This window comes from Calonectris borealis, chromosome 3 (assembly GCF_964195595.1).
Source record: "Calonectris borealis chromosome 3, bCalBor7.hap1.2, whole genome shotgun sequence".
NCBI classification, from domain to species: Eukaryota; Metazoa; Chordata; class Aves; order Procellariiformes; family Procellariidae; genus Calonectris; species Calonectris borealis.
Genome location: NC_134314.1, coordinates 71,581,875 through 71,599,775, shown reverse-complemented (window position 1 = coordinate 71,599,775; position 17,901 = coordinate 71,581,875). Strand labels below are relative to the sequence as shown.

Here is a 17,901-nt window from a genome sequence, read left to right as displayed (position 1 = left end):
GCAACCGTATAAATAGGTACTCATACTGTCTGAAGGATTGAGTTCAACCCTGGAAAGCCCCACGTACCAAGATACCTTGGTATGTGAAGGATGCTAACTGAGATGAAAACTCAGAATGTGTGTGGATGTGTGAGCTTGTGTATTTTTATATGTGGGGAAGCAAAGTCTTTGAAATACAGCGGTATGGTATGGTCCTGAGGAGTAAATATACATTTTCATTATATCTTCCGTACCAACTGTAGAATCTGGCGTTGTTGGTTTGTTGGCATATTGGAGTACGTTACCGCCACAGCGGGCAAGCTCTTTCTCCTCCAGTATTTGCTGTTGCTTGGTTATCGGTCACAAGGCACAGCTAAGATGCAGCCTAACTGTGGGTAAACTGTTGCCTATTCGTGCTAGCAAACCGTCCCTATTACTCGAGTACGCTATCTCTGCAGAACATCCATTACGCCTGCTTAATGCACGCTCTCCGTCGAAGCGCTCCCTGCTAGGCCTGCAGGCAGCACCCCGGGGCGCAGCAGGCGTCCCTGCCGTACGCCTGCCTCGGGGATGGGCGGCCGTGCCGTGCCAGCTGCCGTCAACAGCCTCCCCCCTTTCCCACCCTGGCGCTTCTCCTCCCTGGTGCTGGCACGGCTGTCTGGGCAGCCCCGCAGTTAGCGGAGTTAAGCAATCGATCCATCGGAAAGTGGCGTTTCTTTTCTGGGCTGTTTTTCAAGCCAGGCGTTTTTCTGAGTGAATTCATCGTCTAACTAATGTAGCTGTGCAAGCAGACCGGACTGCACAGCAGGAATGAACAGACCGGTGGGGCCGCTTGGCCAGAGACCACCTGCTTTTAGATGCAATAGCGTGTAGTGTTATGGTAGTTTTGAGAAGCAGCGTTGCAGCCATGTGGCTTCAGAATTTATTTGAATAGATTGCAATCCTAGACCATTGCATTTCTGTAGCACAGAAATGACACACTAAGATGTAAGCAATTCTCCCCCTGACACACACGCACACACACGTATCTTAGGAAAAACAGTTTGTGCAGCTAGCTAATTGGTTCTTCATTATCAAATATAATAGCTGGGATAAAAAGCTCAAATTTGGCAGGATGGTGGGGGTTTGTGCCATTGAATATAGTAAAAGTTAATTGCACTTATAGAATGAAAAAAATTTAATTATGGAACTATTAATTTACATTGTAGTTTTTCAGTGACTCACTAAAGCGAGATGGCAAAAACAGTTGGAATTATTAAAGGTATTTCCTTGCTAAACAGATGAATACAAGGTATCTGTTCAGAACATTAAGACCTTCTGCCTCAATAACTTCATCCCTGAACAAGTGATGCTAAATATTTCAGCTCTTATGCCAGAAGATAACATCTGGACTGGGATGCCTGGATGAACAAGAACTTTTCAGCTCCCGTGCTGATCTAAAGCCTTGCAAACAGTTCTTGTTTGCCGCGTAAGATTTCCAGTAGGGGCAGCAGCAACTGGATTGATGATATCCGCACATGTCCAGTGCATCAAGTTTGTGAGTAGTTTTGTTAAATTCTAAGTCAAACAACACTTAGTGTTTGAATTTTGACCGCTGGTTGATCTCAGCTTAAAAATGAGCATTCAGCACATATATATGTACTAGAGATACTATATTATAAGAAAAACTCATTATTAGCTTGCTGTGCTGGCAGTTATCTCACTCCAAAGCAAAAGTATATATTATGGCACAAGAGAAGATAATGGAGCTATAAATTGCTGTTGGCTTCATTCATATGAATGAAGTTGCAAATTATTACTGAATGCAGCACAGAAGTAAAATGTAGGAAGCAAGGTCCACAGTGAGCATAAATCAGCATAACGCCATTGAGTAGAAAGTCAGATGCAATGCACAGAGAGAAGGCAAAGGACCTAAAGGCACATAACGTGGCCTAAGAAAGACTCTTCTATAGTGCTTATATATGTACATATCTCTCTATTCCAAAACATGGTTTGACATGGGATGCTTTTTCTTTACTCCAGGTGAAGATCATTTCAGAATTTGTCTGTTTCAGTTTAAGGGCTGAAGAAAAACAAATAATTTCCCAGATATTATCATACTTTTCATTAGAGAAAATACGTGGTCTCTATTCCTGGACTCTCACATAGGAATAACCAGTGCAAATCTGGATTTTCTCAGAGACAGCTGTTGCAGCAGATAAATCTATAATGATTCTGATTTAAATTCTTTAATTTTGGTGCCTTTTCTCCAGAAATCCATTTGCATTACTTACTTCCTCTCTCTGGCTGGCATGTAGCATTACTAAAGAAGCATACCTATTTCTCAGCCTTCTCTTACTGGAGTTTCTTGAGTCTTATAGAGAGCTTTGGGGTATTGTGGCCAGTGATGCTAAATGGCCCGGCACCTGTCTCTCTACTTTTTCTGTCCCTACTAAGACTTCCATCTGACAGATGAGGCAGACTTTCAGACCCCCATCTGGCAATCCAGGGTATAACATTTCTGCTCTGGAATCACAGAAAATGCAAATGTAACATTCTGAGCTTTACCTCTTTTGGTGATAGTATAGAAATGTAATCTTCGTATATAAGTCTTGCTTTTTCTTCAATAACTTTCTTGTTCTGTTCCTTCTTTAGATCTTCACACGCAAGCCAGAAAAGCAGGTTCTCCTCACTATACTCTGTTCGAAGAAACTCTCTGAAAAGGTTCCTCCCAGCTGGTGTTTTCATCATCTTGTCAAAATTCTGAGCCCAAGACAAAATTTCATCTGCAGTAGGGTTTTGGCTGCAAAAGCAAAGTATCATTACAAATATGCTTCTATTTTTGTGACAGTGTTTTCATACATTCGTCCAAAAATTCTCCTTTCAACTGCACTTTAGTCCAGAGTGAAAACTGGAAGCAACAAGGCTTCAGCAGTGACAGGGGAATTTTGTTCACTCTTCACTTGTGCATTCATTATCTCAACAGCCCATTAAACGTGTTTAATGTTACGAGACATGCACTTGGCTTTCTACAGATTTTCTACTAGTGTTGTTAGCCATCAGACTCAAAGACAAAATCCCACAACAGTGTTGAATTCCTGCCTCTGCAGTTAAAGGAGATGTGATTTCAGGGAGCTGGCAATAGTGTCTCTTTCATGAGGGGTTTAGATGACACCTGATGTCCCTCCGGCTTCTAATGGTGTTTGGCCAATCACTGGCTGCCACACGATTTGGTTCAGGAAGGACAAGAAAAACAAAAGGCTCTCGGCAGCCAAGAGCATACTAATGAGACCCAACAAAATAGTAATTCAGAGAGCTTTTAAATTAGCATATTTCTCTGTGCTTGTACCTAAGGGTTGCTAAGCTTCCCTCTGTTTGGTGCTCTTGACCTGAATGATGATCTATTGGCACAAGATGTGATGGATGTTGCTGGCAAAACTGGAGAGAGAAGAAATGGGAAAAAGTCCTTATTCCCATTTTCTGAAGGAAACTATTCGTGGTTTGTAACAGTGGACACACTGGATAAGTGATCAGAAGACTAACTTGCGTCACTAATCCATTAATCTAATCCATTAATGTACCAATGAATAGCTTGAGAAGGTGATACTTAACAACAATTAAATATGGTTTCAAACTTAATTCTGAGCGCTCACCCTCCCCTTCCTGATAGGATCCAACACAAGATCTTTACTAGCTGTTGTTAATAGCTTCTGTGTAATCATGTACAATAAGCGACATTTGTCTATATGATTTCTCTTCAAGTCCATTTATCAACTCCTACTCTGCATGCAAGGCAGACTGGATGATGGGAAGCTATTTGTGATAGCGTTTCGGCAGTCCAAAAGATCTAATAAATGAGAAAGTGTTTAACATTTAAACTATCCAGCAAAATAATTGTAATCTGAACCAGAAAGTATAAACATACAGATTTGAAGATGAAAAGTCCTCTTTCTGAGGAGAATGAAAAGAACCTGCTGAGGTAGATGGAGCTGACAAGCAACCTGTGCTCCCTCGTTGTCTATTAGAAGCTCTCTTCACTACAGTATTTTGTGGAAATTTCTGACATTGTCCTCTCATAAATGACCATGAGTAGCAATGAAGACAAAGAGTTGTTTGGGTTGCTCTTACCATCAATCATATCCTCTAGAGTTAAGTTTTAATTCACTTTTTATGGGATTAGAGAACTCAAGGTTAGCATTTTTCCCAATACAATAAACATGGGCCCAAGCTTTAGACAGAAATAGAAGCTCAGTGCATGTTAGCCCGTTTTTCAAGGTATGTGTTTCCTTGGTTAATTCCAGTGAAACCATAGTCCAAGCTGTTTTATGAAAGGTAGCCATGTTAAAAATCTGATGTGAAGTACACTTATGCCCGTTAGTTTTAGTTCTTGTCTAGATAAACAGAAGAAAATGATCTCACAGGTAGCAGAGGCTTCTTATAGAGACCCACAGGTCTGTGGAACCATCCATGCACCTCCCATTCCTCCCCACAGTTCTTCCCCACAAATAAGAAACTGTAAGTAAGCCTGACTTATGAATGTCTCTGCTGGCATTTCATTGTCAGGACAGATTTTTATAGAATCTTTTGGAGGAAAAGTAATTAAAGGCACATTCACGAAGCATAAAACCCAAGGCAATTCTTGATACTAGTTATAGGCAAATTAAAAACATTTACTAGACAACAGTTTGACCAACTTACCATTCTTCTATGACTTGGATACTCTCCATTTTGGTTGTATGTGTTGGCCTTCCTGCACTGTCTCCTCTATCTTCATTCCTAACAGTGAGGCTGCAATGTAGTACAACACTTTATTTTGTCTAGAGAAAGTTAATTTTAAACGATGATTATAGTAATGCAAAATTTTAAAAGATGTATACCTATGTAAAGTGTAATTTTTCACTCTTGCCCCTAAAATTTTGGAGAGAAATTTTTGGTAGCAACTTTTCCCCTTAATTCTGATGAATATTAATTAACAGTTGCTATCAGCATGTGTAATTTTTTACAAGCTCACAGTTTATCCACTGAAAGGTGGACACACACTTAGAGGTCACTTTTGGAGTGATTTCACTCAGTAAATTGAGAATATTAGTAACAATAAGGGTAGGGAGGATAAGAATACCTGAATTGGACATTGATGAGGCTTTGGTGCCCCACCAGTTCTGGATGGTTGTTCATTCTTTATGAACGTTCCCTTTTTTCTCTCCAGGATACGGTGGCAGTAGATGGCTCAGATACAGAACTTAGCGTGTGGCAGCACCTTATGATTTCCTCCTCTGACCTAAATTTGTTTTTCATTCCAAAAAGTAAAACTTACTGGCCTCTCAACAGAAAGGCATCCATTGCCCTCATATTACCACAAGCAAGGAAAAGAAAGACTTCCTTTATATAAGGATGTTTTTAATTTTTTTTTTCTTCTTTTTTGAGCTGGTAGCATCACTTATTTTTCTGTAAATATGTTTTTAATCAGATTTGCTTTAGTAGTAGCGACTTCCTCTTTGTGTGCTCTCTATGAATGTTCTGGAACATGGTATTGCCAGGAAAAACACAATTCTTGATAACTACTGAAATAAAGCATATTTTGAATGACATAAGTTCCAATAATTAAGCTTAAGAAGTGGAACATCGTAAGGAGATGGAGATTTCCCTTTATCAGGTGTTCCCTGCGTGTCCAATGAGGGAAAACAAGCAACCAAGCAAAAAATCCCCCCTCCCTATCCCAAGAGAGCTCATACTTTGAATATCGAGTATTCACCATACAATGATGCTCTCAGTCATCGTAAGTGGCGATATACAAAAATATGTTGGTAGCATAAAGCTTCTCCCTCCACCACTAATCTGAGTAACTTCTGCTCAACTCTAAGAAGAAATCCCAGCTTTGAGACATTTTTAGTACAAATAACCTTTCTTTCTAGCCCCTCTGCATTTATGAGTTTCTTCAACATTTTTTCAAGCGTTTGGCAGAGTTAATAGGTGATCTCAAATACTCTTCTGAAAACTGGAAGTTTAAGCTCCCAGGTAAAGCAGAGCACGTATTAAGACTTAAACATTACAAAGACGTACACTTTCAAACGAAGCGGTTTGATACTGGTTGCTCCTTCACTTACCTGCCAAGACCTTAGTTCAGGCCCTTGGTCCTGCTTCCCCTGTTACAGCGTGGGAATGCAGCTCCAGTGCTGCTAAGGTGTTAGGGAGTCATCAACTGCTGCAGGAGAAACAACACATCCTGAACTCTGGGGTTGGCAGGTAAAAAGCCTTTCCGTCTCCTCTGACCTGTTGCTCGTCAGTCTATAGAGGGAGCACCCAGGAAAGCCAATGGGAGTTCCGTATACAGGAGGAGGAAAAAAAGGGACCATCCACTTTCTGTCTTGTAATCTTTAAGTCCACACATGTAACTGCTTAGGGTCACCTTGCATCTGGCCGGAGCACAAAGCTGGGGTGAGGGAGAAGCAGGGAAGGCACAAAGCTTCTCTCCTTCCCTCCCTCCCTCCTTTGCAGTCCGTAGGTAGAGCAGCATTTGTCTTCTCTGCTGGGTGCAGAGAACTGAGTGTCCTTTGGTTCCATGGAAGAGTAACACCATGGAAGGAGGAAACAGCTTGTGTAGGTTGGGAATGTAACAGGGTGTTCACCCGAGTCTGTCCAAAAGAGAATGAAGCTGCCCGTTTTCTTTCCTCCATCACATGAGCAGCAGCTAAGCTGTACTGAGGTAATTTACTTGTCGGGCAGTAGACATCCAAGGTTTGGATGCAGAGTCTTACGGGAAGTAGAAGGTGACTTATCTGAGAGCAGTTAATCTACACTGCTAATTTAATTTGATGTCTGGGATCAAATGCCATTTGTTTTGCTCATGCGAGATCTCTGCTAAACTTAGGAAAACCAACATGGGCTGATGAAGGTGGGATACAAGTAATGAGGGGTGAATAAGAAAGAGAAATAGGAAGTCGGACAAGAAAGCCGTGTTGACTTTATTGCACTTTTTTATCAAAGCAGTAATGGATAGGCCCTATGCATTCTGATTTTCTCATCTACATCCCACTACATCTCAATAAAAAGTTCAGGTGGTGGGCCCAGAATGTAGTGTGCAGTTTTCTGGTATCTCTACCAGAGTGACAATGTGAGGTACACACTTGGCCCTACTTCCTTCATCTCACCATTCATAGCTGGAGTTCAATGGCTGAAGTTAGTCAGAGTTGCAAAACAGGGAAGACTCTAAAGAAAGAAGTGTTATACTTGGTTGGAACAATTTCTCAAGTTGGGGTATTGTATTTAAAACTGTGCTAAATTTATAATACATCTTGGCCTAAATTCTGCATTATGTTTCTGGTGACAAACACTAGCACTACATTTCAACTTTTATTTATCTACATCTGCCAAGGTTGGACTTCCATCAGATACATTACTTTTGATATGTTTTTCCTGTGAAAGAAACCATCTTTTTTATACAGAAGTACATTCAATTCAGACATGTTCTGTTTTCACTCAAGGAACTGGTTCATGTTCGCTTGGAAAAAAATTCAATATTTACACATCTGTGACTGCAAAGCTAATTTGAAAGCAGCCTTTAAATAATTCTGATCACAATAACAGATTGCTACCTTTTACCTCAAAATGACAACATTGCTATTTGCTATGTTGCTATCTTCAGTTGAAAATACCCTATCTGTTCACATTTCTCTGTGGAATTCAAGCAGTCCTCAGCGGCAAAGGCACCCTGCATACCTGGAGTTGGTGTCCTTGATACATTATTCCATCATGGAAGCTAGCTGATTATGGCAGAAGAATTATGCTGTATAGTGTAAAACTAAACAGAGTAAAAGTAACAGGATAAAGATTAACAAAATGATCTTACTTAGTTAAGGCTTTAAGAAGAGGAAATTGCTGATATGCCTTATCAAAAAGTAGTTAAATGAAAGGGAGGTGTTCTAGAGAGACCTCTGATGTAAATTAACATATATGGTGCCATTATTATTTATTAGTTGGAATACATCCAGCAGATATCTTTAAAATTTAGAGATGTAAATTACCCATGATAAAAGCACACAAAACTACTAATGCCTTAAATAGAGAGAGCTTGGGGTGTCGAAAGGCAGAGTTTAAGTGGAAAGCACAAGCACTGATTTGTTTTCTGTTCCTATGTAAGGTTTGTTCTGCCCACTTTTATGCTGATTTTATTGCTCTGGAGAGTATGGTAAAAAGTACTTCAGTAAACCCAAGTAAACCCAATGTACTTTTCAAATATATCTTGGATTCCTGACTTCTACAAAAATGATAGTTTCTTTAACTACTGCAACAGTATTATTATGAGTAATTTCTGTTTGGAGTGAGTGCATTTTTATTTTGCAACTTCACAGACATTATAAGTAAAAATGTTCATGACCAGGGACTACTTGAAGAAGTATACAAATTGAACAAATTACCGCGTGTGAGGTTAAACTGGTCCAGGTTCCTAGCTGATGTGTTTTTGGAGTAACTACTGGGATTCAGAAAACCAATCTTTATTTATTTAGCTACTATTATTCGGCTGTTAATATTCATGTTCAGCAATTAAATAATTGTTCTGTTGAGTAATTACTTAGCTAAATCAGTATTGCAGGCCACTGGTGCATGGTAAAGTAAAAAAGCCAAGCTAATTGGATAAAATCATCAAGAGAGTTGGACTAATTTAAGAGCAAAAATCTCACTGACTCTTCCTCCAGGTGTTTCCAGCCGGTGGTTTTAGCCTTTTTTTAAAGCTGCTTAGCATCTCTACTGCTGCACTTACCTTCTACTGCCATTAAGAAACTGAAAATCATTTAGAGCTTGGACCTGATTTCATTCTCTGTATATCCAGAAAACAAATAGTCTTTAACTGCTTCCCAAGGGTCAGATTCTCATGTACCAGTAGCCTAAATCTGGTGAATCAGTGAAAGTACTGTTACCACTATGGCAAGAAAACTATGCCATTGTGACAGGTGCTAAGATTAATATTTTGCCCATGCGTGGCTAACACCATGTTAGTATTCACCAGTTACTATTCACTCAGGTATTTTCTCAGTTATGTGCGTCATATGCAGTATATCATCACAAGATTTTGCAATTATGTCTGGCATTGAAGACAATGTGACGACTAAAGCCTCTTGCCTTAGTGGTGTTTTTTGTGCTGCCATGAAGATAAGGAGTAGAAATCAAACTGGGACACTGTGAACTAGTTGGTAGGTTGCTGGGTTGCCATTCAGGAGATCTGTGCTCAATTCCTACTTCTTGGCTGAAGTTTGTAGATGCTAGGCCCTGCAGGGCGACGATTACATTTTAGGCTGAACTGTGTATGTCACACAGTTGGGCCACGAGCCCTCTGGCCACCACTGTAACACACCTTATGCCGTCCCAAAGGCCACATGAAGTCCGTTGCACATAAATAATCTAAAGGCAGAATTTGGTTTTCAGGTGAAAATCAATATTCAGTTAAGATCCTCTGGATAACAGATGTTCTGACATGCTTCTTTCACTGTTCTACCCTTTGAAAGAGTGTATCTCACTGGCACCACTCTTCACCCTATCCTACTGCTAGGAATTTTTATTATCATCAGATCAAGAGACAAAATATTTTTAGGTCATAGGTCCAAAAGCCAAGAAGGATTTTTTTGATGCTTGCGTCCAGCTTCCAGTGCAAGCGGGCTACAGGCAGGACTGCCATAACTTAAATAATGGTGAGTTAGTAGATGTAGGCTTTCTTAAAAAAACACAACTCCCACCTCCCAAAAAAACATAAGAGATCAAGATTTAATTGTGATTTTAAAATTCCACTGGTAGGTGATGTAATATGGCCATTCACCTAAAATGTTGACAAACACAGGCTGAATTTACCAAATAGATTCCGATAGGAAATATTTTTTCAGGGTCGTTTGGAGGAGGAAAAGCCCTCCGTTAAACAAGCAGGTTAGTGCACTCATTCAGGATTTGAAACACCCTTCCTGTGGGACTGCGGTGGGGTAGATGGCTTTCAAGCTGTTCTGCTGAAGCTATTCCACTTTAGTGAAAATAACAGAATACTCATTATACAAGGCAGAAACAGGAGACTCTTAATGGCAAATCATCATGTAATGAATACTTTTAAGCTTTGTATATACAGTACAATATTTTATACATCATTGAGGGGAGAGCCAAGAACATATGATTAGTGCATTTTCCTGAAGTGAGGGGAAGGTGGTTTTGAAAACTCTGAGACAAAGATGGGCACCAACCTTAGATCTTTCACCAGCTGGGTAAATACCTTCACTCTTCAATACAAAGCAGTTGTATTGAAGGCCCCTGCCTGTCTCTAAGCTCTTTGTTTCCTTTACTTTTATTATAAGTGTCTGGCTTAAAACATGCTATATGAACAGAAACATATTTTTCATGGTTTTAATTCGGATGCAGAAAAAAGTGCATGCCAGTATCTTTTTCGGTTTTGATTGTGGTTCAATCTGACCATGCTGTCTTCAATACTGCGGTTCAACAGTCAGTCATTGAAAAATCAATTGTTTGCACAGCTCTGTTCACAAATTCACTTCTACATGCTGAGGCAGGCTCTGGTAGAAGTCAGAGATGGATGTGGTCCCCATATGCTTTATGATAATGCAACAGACAACTATACCGGCACTCTTTAATTTCTTTTATGAAACCAAAGATAAAATTCTTTTCTGACACCTTGTTTTTCTGACAGCTGCAATATTTAAGCCTGACAGCAGTGAAAAATAGTCAGAGCCATGTTTGTTTATGAACAGAGGAGCATAATGATTTTGCTGTACTGTACAAAGCAATAATAATGAAAAATAACCTCAATATTATCATGATCCATTCATAAAGAACAATACAGTTATGTTAATCTCAAAATCACTTAGGGTCTAGTCAGTAATGCTATCTTCTATCTCCCTTTTAATGGCACAAAAATAGACATCCATGAGAATGAAATGTTACATGAACAGTATTATCCAAGGATAACCTTTTTTTTTTTTTAAGCTGAGTAAAGGGTAAAAAATCTGCTTCTATCAAAGTTAGGAAAAGAATTCACTTTTTGTTACAATAAGTGAATAATGTCCAGAATAATTATTCTAAGAAAAACTAGAGCTAGAGTCATGATTTTTATGAAGAAGTGATGCCTTGCACTAGATATTTTCATAGGCTCAGATAAACTTGCATTATATCCTCCAGGGCCCTGGCTGTATTTGAGAGAAAGGGGATGCATCAGCCATCAAAGCCATGCGTTGTGGTCTCTTATCTCTGACCTCTGAGAATTTATCTCCTTGTAAGAATAGCAAGACAGACTAAAGCACTTAGACTGTTGTAGTAATACCAGTATATGCAAAGCATGGAAGTGTAGAGCAAACTTCAGCCAAATTAGTGGCACTAAATGAATTCTAGAGCGGAGGCTTGCATGGACCCCCGGAGGTCTGCAAGGCCAGCATAAGTGATGTGCAGTTCATCCACAGAAAGACGTGAAACAGTAAAAATTGCAAACTTGGTATTTCCATATATCTGCATTTGTTGTCTGCGAGAAACTTTGGAGGGGAACAGTGGTCAAGAGCCTTTGGAGTCATTTACTTAAATTGATCAGAATCTGGTCTTAACTCAGTCAGCAGAACATGATAATTTTTGTTCCAAAGAAGAAACAGATCAAAAAAATGTGAAGGATTTTTTTTTAATTAGTGTCCATCTCTTTAATGAGATAAGATTTACAGATCTTCACTGAATTCAGTAAAGAAATGTAGGATGTAAATTTTCATACTGAAAACAAGTTAGAATTTTAGTGAAAAGTAGCTACATCCTTCTCTGAGTAAAAAATGAATTGTCTTGTGCTTAAAACTAAATGATGGAGATTGTGTTTAGTAGACTGACACAGGAAAGTAGTCTGTTGGGGAAAAGCCAACAATTACCATAAGGCTATAATCAGCCTACTTGGCAGTGTCCACTGAAACTATAAACTCCTTTCAAAAAGTCCAGGTACCTGTGGTGCTAAGTTTCCTGAGTGCCAGAGTTACATTTGCCGTAGGTGAAAAGATGGTGCAAGAGACATGTATAATCCAAATTGTTTTTAAAAGAAAAAAACAAACAAGCGTAGACTCCAGCTTGGACTTAGCTTTTTAGAATGAAAAATATATGTGTTTGCAAGGAGAATTTATAAACTTGAGGTCTGATTCTGCAAGCTTCATGTAAGGAAAAAGCCCAAACAATATTTTGTTTTGTTTTTTTTTTAAAAATAATGCAAGTATTTGTAAGGTTAGCATCCTGGATATTTTGTATTACAGCTAAAAACCCTCCAATATTTCAGAGCTTCAGATTGGGGAAGGAATGTGGAGTCACAAACCTCCCAGCTTTTTGTTCAGCTTACACTGTGGTCTCATCGTTTTGACCTGTAAGCATACAAGCCACAGTGATAACTGGCTCTTTTTTTTTTCTCACAGGTCACAAAAAGTAGAATAAAAATGAAGCAAATGATAAAACCAGATGCTTTGTCTCTTCCAATGGCTAGAAAACATTCAATTTCTTCCTTTCCAATTTTCCTTGGTGGTATTTTTTCTCCTCAGTTTGCTATGTTGTAGTGTGGTGTACTTCAGATTCTTTCCCCTTTTTCCATCTCTTTGTTTGAAGAGCACACAGCTGAGAAACCGTCTGTAACAGACGGCTGGGCGCTTGCGTGTGCCGTGAATGTGCTCTCAACTGAAAAGCTTCGTGTCTGCTCAGGATCCAGTAATAGTAAATGCAGGCAGACTTCTGGCTCCCATATGCACCTTTCTGCATACCATAAGTCCTGTGGGCCAAGGGGGAGCTCAAGGTGGAAATTTTCTGGTCTGATTTTTGCTACCCAGGATGGGTGCAGAAGCTGTTTCACAGGCCCTTCCAGTGGGGTTTTATGCAGCTGACTGGAACTGAGTTTGTGTTCCACACAGATTTGACAGGTAAAGATAATTTACTTCTGAATTGGATTTTCCGCAAAATAGTGTTTGTGGAAAAGTTTAAGAGTAATGAAATTTCATAATTTGTTTTGACGGTTTTAAAAATAATTATCATGACATTTTAAAATGAAATAATCAGTTGTCTTGATTCATTCACTGTTAGTAACTGTAATTCTAACTAGTCTTTTGTAAGTAATTCTAGTTAATGTAATCAAATAATAGGTTTAAATGAAATATTGTGTTTAACTTTAAAAAGCTCTAGAAAAATTACATTCTGTCATAGTAGATATTTTTCCCAGTAAGCTTTCTGATTACAAGAAAAGAGATTTTTTAATAAGAACACAGTTCATCAGGAAATCCAGCAGCTATAACTCTTAACTTCATGATACCTGGAGTTTATTAGAACCTCATCTCTCAGAGTCCTGCAAACAGTTAGCAGCCCCACCTTTCACTCAGAATCACGTTTATACCAAGAACTGTGGAGAGGAGCTTCAAGAGCAATGCCTCACAGCATCAAAATCCTAAAGCATGGCAAAACCTGCATTTGTTTTTGGGTTACTTTGAAGTATCCTCGCTTCCCTACACCAGTCTTGAGATTTCTAGAAGAGTGGCATTGACGGTATGGCTATGGAGTGTGTGGACGCAGGAATAAAGAGATGTGAGAAAACCCTCTGTGCCTACACAGAGGTATCTTGGCCTGTTCACTGCCGTATTTCTGATGCCTGTGCTGTAGCAGCAATCCTGGGGTGACTGAAGGCATCGCTGACAATTCCCCTGTCTTTGTTCTGTAGCGCTGCTCTTGCAGTGCTATTTAGACATTTCTGTGCGAAGGAATAGCTTTTAGCCCTGTGAGGTATTTGAGAGTTTCAAGGAAATACACTTAAAAACACTACGGATTAACAGGGTCCTATCTTTCTTCCTTGTGAAAACCTGGACTAAGGTCTGTGAATTCTTTTGTTCAAAGGCTTATGATAAGGCCAGCTCATCATTGCTCAGAGCTGTGAACTTCCCCGTGAAAAATAAGAAACCTCTCAGTTCATCTGAGATTGTACGTTTCTGCCATACTTTGAAGGTGAGGAAGAGCAGGCTGAATTTCTTACTGCTTTTCAATTGCAGTGCTGTGTTAATACTGTGTTGGATTCAGCATAATTGGTCAAAGTCATTACAGATTCAACTATAAACCATAAAAGAAAAAGGAGATTGGTGGAAATTCAGGTTTAAGATATCCGGAGCATCTCAGGCTATTAAGGTCTAGCCAGTTCAGACGTTTAGCTCTGCCCTGATAGTCTTACTGATGTTGTGCTACTCCTCAGCTTGAGTAAAAGCAGAATTGAACCCAAGTGATCTAGTGCTTAAGAGTATAATCATCTCTTTGTTAATGGGAAGTCTTGGCCAAGATTTTGGAGTTTATGTAAGATCATTATATAAGGTTATTAAATTGCATCCCACATGCCACTGTGAAGGTAGATCATCCTTACTGAAATATGAATGCTAAGCTAAAGTAAGTCATAGAGGGATGCGCTCAGTAAAGCAAGTACCTAAAAAGGTTTTAGCAAATCTGCAGTGTTCCACTGTATTCCCTTTCCTATATATTTAACGATTTAAAATGGAATAGATCTAAAATCTGGTAACGTGTTCATAAGGGACAGTAAGACTAACAGTCTCTTTATAAAGCCACGAGTTATATTCTCCTGCTGTATTTTCCATAAAAGTTGAATTCAGTATACATTTGACAGGCAAGCTTTCAAATTTGTCCAAACTCTGCATTTTCCTTTTGTACCCCACAAAGAATTTGAAAGCAAAGCCTTGTGGAATCAAAAATCCATATGTCAATACATCTTCCATCATAGATTGCTATTTGCAATGCCATCTTTGATGTAATTTTTATAACGATTCTTTCTTTTTTTTAGAAAATATTCAGAAGCAGATTGGTAGTGGAAAAACTAACCTGCTGGAAACCCCCTGACAAAAGGGACATTCTCCTAAGATACTCACAAATATATCCAGAAATGTTTTGCAAACATTTAAGATTTGAGTTTAATCTTTGCCAAGTTGAACACAGAATCACAGAAACACAGAATCACAGAATGGTTGAGGTTGGAAAGGACAGAGGAGGAGGTCATCTTGTCCACCCCACCCTCCCACCTAGAGCAGGCTGCCTAGGATCATGTCCAGATGGGTTTTGAGTATCTCCAAGGATGGAGACTTCACAGCCTCTCTGGGCAACCTGTCCAGTGCTCAGTCACCCTCACAGTAAAAAAGTGTTTCCTGATGTTCAGAGGGAACCTCCTGTTTTCCAGCTTGTGCCCACTGCCTCTGGTCCTGTCACTGGGCACCGCTGAAAAGAGCCTGGCTCTGTCTTCTTTGCACCCTCCCTTCAGGTGTTTATACACATCGATAAGATCCCCCTGAGCCTTCTCTTCTCTAGGTGGAACAGTCCCAGCTCTCTCAGCCTTTCCTCGTAGGAGAGATGCTCCAGTCCCCTAATCATTTTAGTGGCCTTTTGCTGGAGTCTCTCCAGTATGTGCAGGTCTCTTGCAATGAAGGAACCAGAACTGGACACAGTACTGTGTGGCCACCAGTGCCACAACCAACACATTTACTACAATCATGTTTAAAGAAAGACTGCAATTGAAGAATATTTTTGGAGGCTATTTAAAAAAATGTAATGGTATTTACACTTCAGGATGACTTCAGGGTGAAGGACAGAAATGCTCTCAAGGTCAAGGCAGGCTAAAGGGTATGTGAAAGGAGACTGGTCCTTTTAATGGACAGCCTTGCTGAACTTGCTTTCCTCCTCTGTTCTTGTGTGACTGATTTAAACTACCTAGCTACAGATAGTGCAGCTCAGCAGGCATCCAAAGGCAGATGGAAACTACCGGTGTGTGCTGTACTTCTGAAATAAAGAACAGTATCTCCCTCAAACTTAGACTAGCACTGAGCAAAAGTTGTAACTCTGCAAGAGAGGAAAGAACTAGTGATTTAAAGCAATCTGACTTTCCTAAACTCTCCTTTTTGTCAGATGTATTTTGTTCTTCTGAAAATCTGTAAGAAAACATGCTTTCTGCTGGATTCTACTTTAAAGAGATTATATTACTTTTACATAATGATAGCCACACCAGAAGCTATTACAACTTTTGGAAACTTTTAGTCCTTTCTAGGATGAATTTTTGAGATTTTTGTTCTCAGATGTGGAATGTAATTTCTGTATAGGTAAGAAATCCATGGCTTGCCAAAGTTTGCTTGCTAATGATTCCTAATGGAGTTACTCTAGCTTTGTTTCATTACTGTAGAGCTGGTTTCTGCTTTAGGCAAGATTCAACTCAAGGGTGTATTTCTCTTGTCAGGTCACCCAACAGATTACTAGTCTGGCTGTCAGCTTCATTCCTTCCTTCAGAATAATGTTACCATTCATATTCCATCTTGTACAATGGACACATCTAATTACTAGACAATCCGCAGTGTTCTTACTCCTGGCTACAGCTGTTTCGCAAGCAATTCCTTCATATATTTGAGACAATTAAAAGTGGCGGTTGTCTAGTGTTCAAAGAAATAGAAATTGTATTCTTTGAAAAGGTAACTGGATGAATAAAAGCCCTCCAATCCACTAGCAAGCAAGCCTAACGGTCTCAATTAGTTCTGATAAATGGGCCTAGTCTCAGTTTCCATAGTGGCTTTTTTTATTATTCTTGGTTCGCAGAGATTAAAATAGCAGCAAGAGTAAAGGATTGAGCCTGATTAGGGGCGCTCCTTTCATTCCATAGATTTAGTTGCAGTTTCCAAATGGGAAGAGATACCTGGGAACATTCATACTAAATTCACATTTTTTTCTTTTCATAAGGTGTTGTAAAGTTCTTCAGTTAAGGAGGCCCTTATGTATTTGTAAAGTATAATTCCTACCATGATGTTTATGAACACCGTATTTTATGAAATTAGCCTGGACCAAACAAGTTTACGCTTATCCACATTACAATCAAACAAGATGGGGGATCTTCCACTTAACATCTGTCCAGCTAACAAACAGGATTGAAAACCACCATGCCAGTCTGTGTATATTACACATATGTTTTGATGGATGTTAACTGCTGGTTTCCAGATTTTTCTGTTAGACAAGGCCCTGAGCTGGGAAGCACTTTCAACATGGATATCAACAGGAACTGAAGATATCCATTGCTCCATAATGGGTGCTCAGCATCTGCCGGTATCAGGCCCTCAATCAGCTGCTTCAGAAGCGCCAGAGTTGCCATCTAGACAAATATATGTGCTATGGAATTATTAAGGATGACTAGACAAGATTCGCATCTCCTTTGCCTTTCTGCCTCACATAATGAATGCCTGACCCACTTTTCTAGTGAGTGGATCTCCATCTTATAAGTGTTATCTACTAGGGGTGCAGACTCATTTCCATGATACATTTTGTCTCTTAAAAGCGCTAGACATTTATTCCTGTTTTAACTGACATTTTAAACCGATTTGGAATGATACATGGTTAAAAAATAAACCTTTGTAAGATGGAAATTTTTCCGCTAACAGATTTAAGTAGCCTAATTTTTTTCCCTTTCGGCTTGGAACTACAGACTGCATCTATTCTTGCAGATAAAAAGGGCTGGGAGGGCTCTCTGGCCCTGAGGCTGGCTGGCACCACGTAGCCCCAGTTCATAAAGCCCATACCCAAGCCAGGGTTTCTGCACCTGCGACAGGTCATTGCCTGGGACTGTGCACTTTGGCACTGGCCAAAACTCTGCCAGGGAGTTAACACTTGCTAACAATTTAACTGTACGGCTGAGTGCTTGAGCCCATATTAGACCCCGGCCCGGCTTAGTTTACTGGCATAGGCATGGCCAGTGTGTTTAATTTGGATAAGATTTTTTTCTTGTTGTTTTGGCATGTTGAATATTTAAGTTTTTATTATACTCCACCATGAATAAAGTTTGGAGGATTTGCAAGGCCGCCTTGGTGCCTTTAGAATGACACCATCTACCAACATGCCTTACTTCAGCTTATATTTTAATCTCAGACCCATTTTGACCTTTCA

The 17,901-nt window shown here is 39.6% G+C and overlaps 1 protein-coding gene across 2 annotated transcripts in view; it reads right to left on the bottom strand.

Moving 5' to 3' along the window:
• Positions 1 to 17,901, bottom strand: part of RGS17 (regulator of G protein signaling 17) — a 73,868-nt gene that overhangs the window by 2,077 nt on the left and 53,890 nt on the right. Inside the window, exons 3-4 of one of the 2 annotated variants that reach the window (XM_075148124.1) lie at positions 4,657 to 4,746; positions 2,527 to 2,761 (exon numbers count right to left, since the gene is read on the bottom strand). In XM_075148124.1, coding sequence (XP_075004225.1) covers positions 2,527 to 2,761; positions 4,657 to 4,746 — 325 coding nt within the window. The remainder of the gene's footprint in view (positions 1 to 2,526; positions 2,762 to 4,656; positions 4,747 to 17,901) is intronic. The other variant, XM_075148125.1, reaches the window with a different exon arrangement.